Below are 14,041 nucleotides of genomic sequence, written 5' to 3'. Positions count from 1 at the left end.
AACGTAAATATGCAGACTCAGAACAATGTGGAAATAAGTGTAATAAGCCAGAATTTGCAGCTAACATGATTACATAATTAGATTTATTTGAATCTAATGTCAGCATAATGGATCAGTTCCTATGAACAAATTTGGCTTGACCTTCTTATTTCCAAAAAGATTTCAGTTAAAAAGTAGTAAGCTTGCTATGCAAAATTCTGGGATACTGCAGTAGGCAAAGGATTGAGAGGTGAAAACAGGGCCTGATTTCTTGGGAAGAGTATAGGAACTTTGCCGGAGCTTGCAGGAGTGCAACCAGGAAGGCTAAAGCCTTTCTAGAATTAAACCTAGCAAGGAAAGTTAAGGAAAATAAGAAGGGGTTTTTCAGGTCATCAACAGCAGAAGGATGATCAGGGCAATGTAGGCCTGCTGCTGAACACAGACGGTTCCCTGGTGACAGAGTATGCAGAGAAGGCCAAACTACTGAATGTCATCTTTGCTTCAGTCTTTACAGCCAAGGACGGCCCTTGGGAAGCTCAGTCCAGCAAGGATAGTAGGACAGTCTGGACAATAGACGACTTGCCCTTGGTGGAAGAGGAAGAGGTTAAAGACTTGTTGGCCAAGCTTAAGGCTCATAAGTCAATGGGTCCTGATGGGATGCATCCAAGAGTGCTGAGGGAACTGGCTGATGTGGTTGCTAAGCCTCTCCATCATTTTCAAATAATCATGAAGGGCAGGCGAGGTGCCTGAGGACTGGAGAAAGGTCAATGTCACCCAGTCCTGGATTATTGGACAGTGAGGTGGATTGAGAACTGGCTGAATGCCAGAGCCCAGAGGGTGGTGATCCATACCACAGAATCAAGTGGGAGGCCTGTGGCCAGTGGAGTTCCACAGGTATGGGTTCTGGGGCCAGTCTTGTTCAACATCTTCATCAACGACCTGGATGAGGGGACAGAGTGTACCCTCAGCAAGTTCACTGATGACACCAAACAGGGAGGACTGGCTGATTCCCCAGAAGGCTGTGCTGCCATTCAGCAGGATCTCAACGAGCTTGAGAGTTGGGCAGAGAGGAACCTCGTGAGGTTCAACAAGGACAAGTGCAGAGTCCTGGACCTCAGGAGGAATAACCCCATGCACCAGTACAGGCTGGGGATTGACCTGCTGGAGAGCAGCTCTGCAGAGAGAGACCTGGGAGTCCTGGTTGATAATAAACTAACCATGAGCCAGCAATGTGTCCTTGTGGCTAAGAAGGCCAGTGGCATCCTGGGATGCATCAAGAAGAGTGTGGCCAGCAGGTCAAGGGAGATTCTGCTCCTCCTCTACTCTGCCCTGATGAGGCATCATCTGGAGTCCTGTGTCCAGTTCTGGACTCCCCAGCTCAAGAGGGACAGGGAACTTCTGGAGAGAGTCCAGCACAGGGCCACCAGGATGATCAGGGGACTGGAATATCTTCCTTATGAGGAAAGGCTGCGGGAACTGGGGCTGTTTAGAGACGAGAAGACTGAGGGGGGATGTTATTAATATTTACATGTATATAAATGATGGGTGTCAGGAGGTTGGGACATCCCTTTTTTTGATGATATCTGGCAAGAGGACAAGGGGTAATGAGATGAAGCTGGAACACAAAAAGTTCCACTTAAATATAAGAAAAATCTATTTCCCTGTTCAGGTGAGGGAGCCCTGGCACAGGCTGCTCAGGGAGGGTGTGGAGTCTCCTTCCTTGGAGGTCTTCAAGACCCGCCTCGACGTGTTCCTATGTGACCTGATCTAGATGGACCTGCTTCTGCAGGGGGTTTGGACTAGATGATCTATAGAGGTCCCTTCCAACCCTACCATTCTATGATTCTAAGTGGCCAGGGTTGGAAATGGGATATGGCAGCACTCTTTTTTTTTTTTTTTTTTAACCAATCAACAGCATTTTAAACTGGCCCATGAAACTGTGTTATCAGTCTCCTAGCAGAACCCCTAAGTAACAACTGAGTTTATTTTCAAGCTCTGAATAAAGTTGTCTGACAGTAGAATTTAATGATATAAGAAACATTTAATATTTTATCTGTCTGTCAGTACAGTATGAATTGGGAGAATTTTGGTAGTATAGCTCAGGATATTTGACAACAGGGAAAATTCATATGGAATTACTTGCTAAGTTCAGAGATGACTGATAACATGATTCAAAAAAAGAGGAAGCAGGTCGTCCCCAGAAGTGAATTATCATGTATATGCACAGCACACATGTAAGTTGTTTCGCCTATGTGCACAGCAGCAGCAGAAGAAAAGGTAACATTTAAGTTGCACCAAGGAAAATTTCAGCTATATATAAGGAAAAATTAGTTTTCTCCTTTGAGGATGGTTCAGTACTATGAAGTGCCAAGAGAAGCCAAGTAATCTCCATTCTTGGAGTTCTTCAGAAGTATGGACAAGACTTTGAGCAATCTGTTATAGCTTTGCAGTTGTCCATTTTGTACGTGATGGTTGACCTAAATGAGACTTTTCCATCCTAATTTATTATATGATTTTACTTGCTGCATGGTAGAACAACCGTGGCATGAAATGTTCAAAAGCTCAAAGTTCTTAATTTCAGTATAAAATGTAAGAGCTTTGACTTCTACAGTATGTCACACCATAAACATGTTGAAAAAATTCTCTTGGCATATGTGAGAGCACTCTGAAAATCACAGAGAGTTTATAGCATCAAGCAAGTCTTGCCCTGAAAGTTTATTTCAGGTGTTCTACAATAGGATAATTCAGTCAGGTGAAAAATATAAGATATGAGGACAGCTCTAGCAGAGGAAGGCACTATTTTGCAAACAGTAATGCATTATCTATATAATAATCATGCCTCACAGAAAGGATTCAGTTCCTGGACTTTACAGCACAATTAACTTCATAATTGGCTTTATTAATTTTAACCCAAAACCCCACCTTTCTTTATACTCTCAGTCAACCCAGTCTCTCAAAAGCAGTAATACTTGGATACATATAGATCCAGTTCATGTCCATGAATTACATATGAAATCAAGGCAGAGAAGTGAAAGGATTGCTGTTAAAATGGATGGACAGAGTTTTTTGACAGCTGAGGCCAAAGAGCACATAGGTAAAGATACATGCCTTGCCTGGTTTGGGTCAACAATTTTAACAGTCTGCAGCAATGACGTGTTATTCAAACAAGTTTAATGCAAACAGAAGGACAGGGTTCACCTGCAAAGTTTTTGTGTTATGTGTGTAACCACAAGTTTCCAAACTGGCACTGATAAAAAGATTCACAGGATAGAGGAAAGGAGGTCAGATCTAGAGGGATGCAGTGCAGGATGAGGACCACAGGGATGGATGGAAAGGCAATTGGGCAAGTAATTTTTTTTTTTTTTTTTTTCAGAATTAGGGAGACAGCTTCTCATAATTTCTTTCTGTCCAAAATATCTGAACCAGCTGGGATTATTTCCCACAAAAGTCTCCTGCCAACCTGAAACTCTGGAGGGAGCAGAAGGGGTTAAAGCAGCCTGCAGTACAAGTGCCAGCAGGTAGCCCTCCCTGTCCAGCCACCTCAGGCTGGGGAATCCAGATTGATAGGACGCTATCTAACAAGACCTCCCTCCTCTGGAAGGCCCACTCCTTTTGGCGGGAGCCCATGAAATTAGAAGGGTGCCACGGCTCCTTTAAGAGTGAGAGCAGCTGCTCATTAGTGTGGATCCATTGCAGAGGGGGTGGGGAAGTATCCAGTATCTGCAAGTCACCTGCAAGCCACTGTGTCCTGATTAGTGAAAGCCAGCTGAGCTTGTACTCGGAGGCATGAAAGTTTGCTTATAAATACAGGGGGTGAGTGGAGTCTGTGCTGATGATTTCTCAGACTTGATCAACACCTGAAATGTCTGTATTTCAGTGAAATTTTTTTCTTTTTTTCATTGGAGGAGGAGGCTCAATAGCTCATAATCTTGGCTCTATTTGCAAGGCACAAAATAACAGTCCCCTGTCTAAAGAAATCATCAAAGACACCTCTGGTGACCCAAGGTGTAAGTGCTTAAAGTCACAGCTGAAAGTTTTGTAGCAACTGGAAACTGAACTGATCTGGCATCAGTTACTCAGTTACAAGAACAGTTTCCTTCCTTCCCTTTTCCTTGCCATTGTTCCACAATAGAAGAAAAACATGCAATACAGTGCCTTTCTTTAACTATGGGAAGGAGAGGACATTGTTACTTACTCGAATCAGGACAGTAAACAAACAATATGCAGGCTGTTCATAATTAATTTGTCAAGAGAATTTCATCAAGAAGCACCTACCAATTATTCCACAATGAAAGGCCACCTGAAAAGTAGCGAAGTTGGATCACACAGACCATTAGGAGACAAGATATTGGTACATTTACTTGTTAACAGATAAGGACACATAAAGAATAGGAAGGTCTAACTGTCTTAAGTATGAACAACAAAGAATGACTGATACTTGACAAATACTTGGTACATATAGTCTTAAAAAGAATAACTTCATGATATTGAGTAAGAAGATGTCTACCACTTAGGAACCATACACTAACTCTAAATACCTAGAAAATCTATTAATGAAGAGTGTGGGGGACATTTTTCTTATGTGAATGGTTGAATGTGTCCTACCATGTTTGTACTGTACATATCACAATAGGACACAGTTCCACTTGGCATATGTGGGCTGTGCAGTATAGATACAGGTGTATTTATAAAATACATAATATATTCTATCAACCCTACAGTAAAAAATGAATCCATGGCTTCAAGTTTACTTATTGCAGAGAAGTGCTCACTAAACTTTTTGTGCATACGGTCAGACATGTCTCAAAATAGTGTTTCCACATCAAACTTAAATGACAAAACAACTAAGGAAAAACGATTCTGTGGACTAGTTTGTTAAACTCCTCACTGGCCAGGATAGCACTAAGAGGACAACAACAGACCACTACTAGAAAATAACTGTGTATAGTGCACTATGGATAGTAAGAAATTGGTAGAATTCCTAGGCTGCAGGGTGCTGAACTGCTACAACAAAAAAATCCTAGTTTACTGCATTGAAATTGGCATGGAATAAAAAACATCCAGCAATTCTTAGTCAGTAAGTGAGCACATGTCTAGAATAAGAAACATCCAGCAATTTCTAAACTTCTATAAATTGCAGACCTAAAATAAAGAACACCAGCAGTGCTTCAGTGACACATAAAACTGAGAACAAGGAAAATCCAGCACAAGTAGAAATATAAGGAAGGGACGGCAAGATGCTTACTTCCTTCTTAAACAAGAATCAATACATATACAGATGTAACTGATGTAATTATATTTGTGGAATGAAAGGCAGAACTGTAACCAATAGTGTGACTATATCAAAATGAGGAAAGTTAGATTTTTAGGCAGTAAATATTCACACTGTGTTAGTGCTCAAACCCCAGCTAGCTTGGTGTGAATGCTATGGAGAGAACTCAGAAGGGTCAACAGCTAAATCAGAGACTTTAGGACCAGCTACAATAACCAATTACTTTCTCATCCTGAAGAGTTTTGTATAGATATGTCAAATGTGGAGAATCAGCTAAGCTTAGCCTTTTTGACTACAATACCAGTATTTCATCTATCACCCCAAAAGAGTAATTTTTCCCCCTTGACTATTCCAAAGGCATGTCCCATGTTGATTTGGAGAATATCAGGGATCTTTTTTTTTTCTATTTTCTGTATGTTCTTCAAGCTATTCCAGCCTATCATGTAGCAATTACTAGACAAATCTTATCCATTTAGAGACCCACAATTCACAAAAAGACTTCCTTCTGCCTTTGTTTTGTTTGGAAACATGTATACAGTCAAACTCTACATGTCTCATTTGACTTAGCAGTTTCAACACAACCCTTAAGAAAAACACTCAGCCTGCAAAATCACAAAATATAAAATAAGAGCCTTTAAAAAATAATTTTTGGAAAGATATTTAGAAGTGTTTTAATAACTCTAGAGACATTAAATAAGCCATGCAGAGTTTGCATAGAAATGAGCATATTTCTGTCTTCTCCATGTTTGGTAGAAAGTCATGTTGCCAGCTTCACATATTTCAGGTTTGGAATTCTAAAAATTGTGAGATAGGTTTAACAAAGTTCACTGTAGTTTAGACTGCCATGCAAGGACACTTCAGGGTAGGGTTGCAAGGGGAAAGCAGCAAGCAGAAACAAGAGATGTATAAAGCTGTAGTACTCAATATCAGATAATACTTGTCAGGGATTTTCCATAAATAAAGATCAGTGCATCGTTTGGCCTTTACTGTGCTCATAGGAACAAATCACCTAAAGGTTACAATTCTCCTTCACCTCTATGCATTCCTATTCTGCTTATACTTTTCAAATATCACAGAATTTCAAGGGCTGGAAGGGACCTCAACAGATCATCCAGTCCAAAGCCCATGCCAGAGCAAGATCACCTAGAGTAGCTCATGCAGGAACTTGTCCGGGTGGTTTTTGAATGTCCCCAGAGAAGGAGACTTAGCAACCCATGTGGGCAGCCTCTTATGGTGCTCTGTCATCCTCACAGTGAAGAAATTCTTTCTTATATTTCTTTGGAACCTCTTATGTTCCAGCTTATACCCATTGCCCCTTGACCTATCATTGGACATCACTGAGAACAGCCTGGCTCCATCCTCCTGACACCCACCCTTTACATATTTGTAAACATAAATGATCCAGAAAGGTGAAGAACTGTGGTAAATAATAGCAAATAAGTAGTTAGCAGTTATTTTAATCAATTGGGAAAACAATTATCTGAGAGCTTTAGTAAAATTTAAACAGACTGTATCAATCTGGCAGTTATTGGAGACATAAATGAGTTGTTACGTATGCAGAGGAATAACTTGATACGAGTTGGTGCTTTACACTTTTTACTTATATTGGTAAGTTGCCTGCAATGGTGTTTGAAGACAAAGGCATCAGGAAGGCATCTAGTTTTGAAGCTTTAATCAAAAAGGTTTTGTCCTATGTTATGGGATGGTGACAGAGTGAATAATAGTTTGACTGTAAAATTACCTGAGTCTTATCTGAAATAACATACCCTGGACAGTACACTACATTTTAAGACAGAGAACTACAGAGAATTGGAGAAGTGTGATAAAGTACGTGAAAAAAGTGTGGTTAAGATTGGGAAAATTTATACTGCTACCATAAAGAGATGATGAAGGAACTTGATGGAAGTAATGATGAAATTTTGAGCTATGAAGCCTTAATTATAGGCTTTATCTACGTGTCAATCAGTCACCCCTTCCACTACTGCTTTAATTTTGGAGGAAAAGTAGAACATTGCTGACTTAAGAACTGACCATTTCCTGTGCGTAACTATGACATCCTATCAGTGCCACTGCCTGTAAAATTTAGGTTAGAAATTCAAATGCATTCCTTAGTTCATAACAGCATGGATCAGAATCTAGTCTTAGGAGGCATAAGCACCCACTTCAGAGGCCTTCATGTTATGATGACTCTAGGTTTTTACTGCCAGATCATGACTAAGTAGTAGATTCCCATCTGACAAGAAGAAATGGGTAAAATTATGTAGAAAACCTGTAAAATATAGCTTTATTTTTCATACAGTATAGCTGGACTATTAAAGTTATTGCCACTAAGCAGTTTGTCTAGATTACAAAGGAAACTGCCATTGTGATCATGTAAACAACTGATTGTTGTCATGTAAACAACAGTTATTGTCATAATGCATACTACTGAATCCTGGAAAGGATGTTAAATCTTCAAGTTTCAAACTGATCTCCATATACCAGAGTTCTCACTCTTGTTCTACGGGTCACATTATTTTTCATTTTACATAATTTGTGCTTTTAATTGAAAGAAGTGATAGGAATTTAAAGAAAGTTATGCCTTAGTTAAAGGAAGAAACAGGAACAGACTGCCCAGGGAGGTGGTGGATTCATCATAACTGGAGAAATTAAAAAGATGTGTAGATGAGGTACTGAGAGACATGGCTCAGTGATGGGATTTGTTATGTTAGGTTGGTCGCTTGGATTTGATGATCTTCTAGGTCTTTTCCAACCAAAATAATTTTGTGATCGATTCTGGGCCAGTGTTCAATATCTTCATCAGCGACCTGGATGAGGGGACAGAGTGTACCCTCAACAAGTTCCCTGATGACACCAAACTGGGAGGACTGGCTGATTCCCCAGGAGGCTGTGCTGCCATTCAGCGGGATCTCGACCGGTTTGAGAGTTGGGCAGAGAGGAACCTCATGAGGTTCAACAAGGACAAGTGCAGGGTCCTGCACCTGGGAAGGAACAACCCCCTGCACCAGTACAGGCTGGGGATTGACCTGCTGGAGAGCAGCTCTGCAGAGAGAGACCTGGGAGTCCTGGTTGCCAATAAACTAACCATGAGCCAGCAATGTGCCCTCGTGGCCAAGAAGGCCAGTGGCATCCTGGGATGCATCAAGAAGAGTGTGGCCAGCAGGTGAAGGGAGATTATTCTCCTCCTCTACTCTGCCCTTGGATACTGCCAGGGATGGGGCAGCCACAGCACAGCCTGTGCCAGGGCCTTACCACTGTCACAGGGAAGAGGTTCTTTCTCAGATCTGATCTCAGTCTCCCCTCTGTCAATTTGGAGCCATAACCCATTGTCCTATCACTTCAGACCCTTGGATGAAGTCCCTCCCCATGTTTCTTATCAGCCTTTTAGGGACTTGGAGGCTGCATTAAGGTCTACCTGGAGCATTCTCTTCTCCAGGCTGAACACCTCCAACTCTTTGAGCCTATCTCCAGAGGATCTAATGAACATGTTAGGTAAAGTGTTACAAGTTCTGCAATAAATAGGCAATTATTACTACAAACTAGACAAGACATTTTTTAACATTTCTGAGGTAGATAAAAGTGGAAAATGGAAACTTTTTCGACTAGGCATCAAATCCTTCTATGCATGGTGAAGAACTATCAGAAACATCTTTGCTTTCCAATTATGTCATGATCTGCATAGGAAAGAATTGGGAAAAAAGTGAAAAATTAATCTGCATGCGGAGTAACAGGCTCAGCAGGTTAGGCACTTGTTGGTAATCTGCATTAGTATGTGCAGAACATCATTCAATTGAGTTTTAAAAATAGCTGAAAAAGCTTGAAGTTCATGCAAAAGATTTTTGCTTGACAGCAGTTGTGGCACAGCTAACCAGAGCCCAAAACTAAGGAAGTACATGAAAACTGCATCCAGTAATTAAGGATATTTTTAAATATACTTTTTATCTTCTCATTCCCTTTCCTTGTTTATTGCCCCCCCAGATGAGACAGACCGAGGAGTGGATCAAAGAGATGGGAAAGAATGGTCAGATTCCTCAGGCTGTGAGGAAAGTGATGCAAACAAAGAAGAAAATCTCAAGCTGCGTTTGCCTACATGTTCTGATATGATCTGTGGATATGCTTGTCTGAAAGGTAGTGGGGAGAGCCCCTAATTGTCAGGGCATAAGGAAGTTTTATGTGTCAACGTACCCCAGAAACTTCATAACACACACTTTCTTTGCAGGCACTGCAGCCATGAGAAACACCAAGCGTGGGTCCTGGTATATTGAGGCTCTCACCTCTGTGTTTGCAGAAGACTCCCGAGACACTCATGTGGCTGATATGCTGGTGAAGGTAAGTTGAAGTGTCTTTCCTCTCCCATACTTAACATGGTTCCTGAAGAGCCTTCCAGTACTTCAGCTTTCTAGGATTAATGTAGTATTAAAGTAATTGTTCTTGCCTTGCTTGTAGCAAAATTATAGCTTCTTTCCCTGTTTTTTATATCATTATAAAATATATTTTTAATATATATAAATTGATATACAGTTCTACAGCAATTTAACCAAGGAAAAATGCCGTTTCTTTGTCTCCTACATTTCATTTGTGCAGTTGCATGGTGAACTTAGAAGAATAATTAATCTGGCTTGCTAAGATTTATTTTTCTTGTACAGAAATAGCACTTCTTTTCAGGGGAATTCATTCCTTGGACTGGCTCGCCATATAGCTGCACAAGCACTTGCACGTACATAAAGTACAGATTAAGAAAATGGGGGAAGAGAGTAAAGACAGCAGTGTGACCATGACAACTTGAGCTGCTGTGGAACTGCATCCTAGTTCTTTGTCCTTCTCATAATTTAGAAAGACAATTCATAGGGAACTACTTAAACAGAATAATCTTTGAGTATAGAAAGCAAAGATATCTTTCTTATTTCTGTCTTCTTAATTCTTCCAGTCATTCGTGGTTTGGTTTTTTTTTAATCCCACATCTAGGTGAACAGGCTAATCAAGCAACGAGAAGGTTATGCCCCAGGCACGGAATTTCACCGCTGCAAGGAAATGTCAGAATATTGTAGCACGCTCTGTCAGGACCTTTACCTGTTCCCTGGCTATCTGCCAGGAAAATAGCCTTGCCAGCTGTGATGGAAGAGAGATACTGCCAAAGCTGAACTTTGACTATGGATGTCTATGTTTTAGTTCTTATGGGTTGTGTCATCAGATGCACAAGCAAGGAGTGCCAGTCCAATTTGTGATGTCTTTTTCAAAAATAATCTGGTAACTCTTTGTAATCTGATTCAGTTCAGGGTTTAAAATTTGAATATTGAAACATATTCTATATATATATATATATATATAAATGGTTGGAAAGAGGATCAGCACTGAAACTGGGAAGAAGTGGGAACATCCTTTTGAAGGAAACACATTCGCTTTGCTTACAAATGAAAAAGAAAATAGTATTGATCCATTTTTTATAAGTTAAGCCTTTCTGAAAGGAAAATTATTCATATGATGCTACTTACTTTATACTTGTATTTTAAAATTTTTAAATACTTTCTGCCTGGTTCTTCATGCAGGAAAGTCAGCTCCTGTGAACATTAGGAAAAAGCTCCCTTGTGAAGGAGAACCCACCCCCTCTCTAAAATGGAAGGTTATTATTTTCAGTACTTGACAGTTTCTTATCCATTTTCATCACTTAAAAGTTTGGTTTTGCACATTGCTTCTGTAGCCAAGTTATCAAGAGAGAACTAGAAGACATCCCAGGTTATCAACAAAACAAAAATATATCCAAGTTTGCTCATACAGACAAATTATCCTCCATAAACTGCCCCAGAAGAAGTTTTGAATAGAGAAATTCTAGATTAGCTCCTCTAAGTCCCAAGAGTAAACAACTGCATGGAATATTACTTTTGAGAGATTTATTTGCCATAGTACCTGTGCATCACTACAGGCACAGCATTCAATCCACTAACTTCTCAGGAGTCTATAAATTGCACTGTACAACTGAATCCCTGAAACTCTACAGTCTTGTACAAAATTCTACTGAATTAACAAAAATATTCATGGCAGCTCTTTACAATCTAAGCAAACATGTCTAAGCTTAGATTAGTTATCACTGCAGTTTCTTACTGTTCTAAATGAAAGAGATGAGTTTCATATTATTGCATTGTTACTTGAGTTTTCCTTCAGATATGATCATTTGAAGTTGTTTTTTTAGCTAATATTGTTTGCAAAGTGTCATTTCAACTGCCAATAAGAAATCTCATTACATAATTCATCACTTGTTTTTGAAATTTCCTGACAGTCTCTTCCTGCTGTAATTTGTCTCTTCCCTGTGTCCAATTGCAGTTACTCCCATTTGATGTGACATGGGAGATGGGCATTGTTCTCTGTGGTAGAGCCTAAATCCTGATGTACTGGGTTACGTATGGACAACTGTTTGTTGTATCGAGTCTCAATTTTCTCCATTTTGTAGCAATCACATAATCACAGAATGGTAGGGGTTGGAAGGGACGTTTAAAGATCATCTAGTCCAACCCCACTGCTCAAGCAGGTTCACCTAGATCAGGTCACATAGGTGCGTGTCCAGATGGGTTTTGAAGACCTCCAGAGAAGGAGGCTCCACACCCTCCCTGGGCAGCCTGTGCCAGGGCTCCCTCACCCTCATAGTAAAATAGTTTTTTCTTATGTTTAAGTGGAATTTTTTGTGTTCCAGCTTCATCCCATTACCCCTTGTCCTGTTGCTAGATACAATAAGGGATGCCCCAACCTCCTGACGTCTACCATTTTGTAATTACTATTTGTAAATATTAATGAGATTCACCCCTGCAGTCTCCTCTCATCCAGACAGCCCCAGTTCCTGCAGCCTTTCCTCATAAGGAAGGTGCTCCAGTTCCATGATCATCTTGGTGTCCCTGTGCTGGACTCTCTCAAGAAGTTCTCTGTCCCTCTTGAGCTGGGGAGCTCAAAACTGGACACAGGACTCCAGATGAGGCCTCACCAGGGCAGAGTAGAGGGGGAGGAGAACCTCCCTCAACCTGCTGGCCACACTCTTGATGCATTCCAGAATTCCATTGGCCATACAGCTCATTGATGAAGATGTTGAACAAGACCAGCCCCAGAACTGATCCCTGTGGAGCTCCACTGGCCACAGGCCTCCAACTTGATTCTGTGCTATTGATCACCACCCTCTGGGCTCTGTCATTCAGCCAGCTCTTGATCCACCTCACTGTCTACTCATCCAAGCCACACTGCCTGAGCTTTCTGATGAGGATGTTATGGGAGATGGTGTCAAAAGCCTTGCTGAAGTCAAGGTAGATGACATCCACTGCTCTCCCCTCATCTGCCCAGCCAGCTATGCACTCATGGAAGGCTCTCAGGTTGGTCAAGCAGGATTTCCCCTTAGTGAATCTACATTGACTCCCTCTCATAACTATCTTTTCCTTCATATGTTTAGTGATAACATTCAAGATGAGTTGTTCAATCATCTTTCCAGGGATGGAAGTGAGGCTGAGCAGCCTGTAGTTTCCTGGGTCGTCTTTCCTGCCCTTTTTGAAGGCTGGAGTGACATTGGCCTTTCTCCAGTCCTCAGGCACCTTGCCTATCCTCAGTGAATGTTCAAAAATGTTGGAGAGCAGCTTAGCAACCACATCAGCCAGCTCCCTCAGCACTCATGGAATATATCCCATCAGGACCCATTGACTTATGAGTGTTAAGCTTGGCCAACAGGTCTTTAACCTCTTCCCCATCCACCCAGGGTAAGTCCTCTGTTGTCCTACTATCCTTGCTGGACTGGGCTTTCTGAGAGCCAGCCTTGGCTGTAAAGACCAAAGCAAAGAAGACATTCTTCTTAGAAAGAAGTTCAGACTTCTCTGCATCATCTGTCACCAGGGCACCATGTGTGTTCATCAGCGGGCCCACATTCCCCCTAATCTTCCTTTTACTGCTGTGTACCTGAAAAACACCTTTTCCTTTACTTTCCTGGCAAGTTTTAATTCTGAAAGGACTTGAACCTTCCTGGTTTCACCCCTGCATGCTCTGGCAACGTTCCTATACTTTTCCCAAGAAACCAAGCTCTTTTTCCACCTCTCATAGATTTCTGCCTTCTTCCGGAGTTGTCATAACAGCAGTTATTTGACATAGTTCCAGAGTTACTTTTTTTGTGTAAGTATGGCTTTAAAAATTTTCTTTCAGGGTAGAATTAGGAATAGGGAGCACAAAGGGGTATGAAGGGAGAGTGGAAGATTTGGCATTTGTTTTTTTATTGTTTCACTTAGAAAGATGAAGGCTGGATTTCCTCCAGCTGGCATAGGTGCAGCATTAACATGCATCTAGCACTTACACACATGATAAATGAATTGAGGATTATACTTGCCATTTGGTGCCTTACTCTGAAGTTTTATATACCAGTTTAGGGGTGGTTGCACCTCTCTGGTGTATAAACACTTTCTGAGTGCTCTCTCTTTGAAATGATGCAATATTTTACAGATAGCTATATTGATGAAACAGTCCACTCTGATGGATTACAGTTCTGTAAGATTGCATCAAGCTGCATTATCACTGCCACTTTTGTATATTCTTTTTGTATACTTGTATTATACTGCCTTGAGGTGTCAAAATAAAAAATTCTTATTTGATTAATCTGTGCAGTATCTTCCATTTGAAGAGTTATACTTCCGTATAAAGAGAATATTCTGTAATTTCTTGAGATATGAAGTAACTCCCAGGGGCACATAAGCCTGAGAGCAAGTGGTAGGTGCTCCTTGTAAATTTTGATAACACCAGAACTAAACAAAAGTTAATACATTAATGGATAGGAGA

At 40.9% G+C, this 14,041-nt stretch overlaps 1 protein-coding gene across 1 annotated transcript in view; it reads left to right on the top strand.

Annotated features, from left to right (window-relative positions):
- Window positions 1–13,830, top strand: part of CASP2 (caspase 2) — a 33,621-nt gene extending 19,791 nt beyond the window's left edge. Inside the window, exons 8-10 of the mRNA XM_062006304.1 lie at window positions 9,230–9,379; window positions 9,471–9,580; window positions 10,217–13,830. Of these exons, the coding sequence (XP_061862288.1) occupies window positions 9,230–9,379; window positions 9,471–9,580; window positions 10,217–10,351 (395 nt within the window). The 3' untranslated portion in view covers window positions 10,352–13,830. The remainder of the gene's footprint in view (window positions 1–9,229; window positions 9,380–9,470; window positions 9,581–10,216) is intronic.
- The last annotated feature ends 211 nt before the right edge of the window (window positions 13,831–14,041 follow it).

This window comes from Colius striatus, chromosome 1 (assembly GCF_028858725.1).
Source record: "Colius striatus isolate bColStr4 chromosome 1, bColStr4.1.hap1, whole genome shotgun sequence".
In the NCBI taxonomy this organism is placed as follows: Eukaryota; Metazoa; Chordata; class Aves; order Coliiformes; family Coliidae; genus Colius; species Colius striatus.
This window is presented reverse-complemented; position numbering and strand designations above follow the sequence as displayed.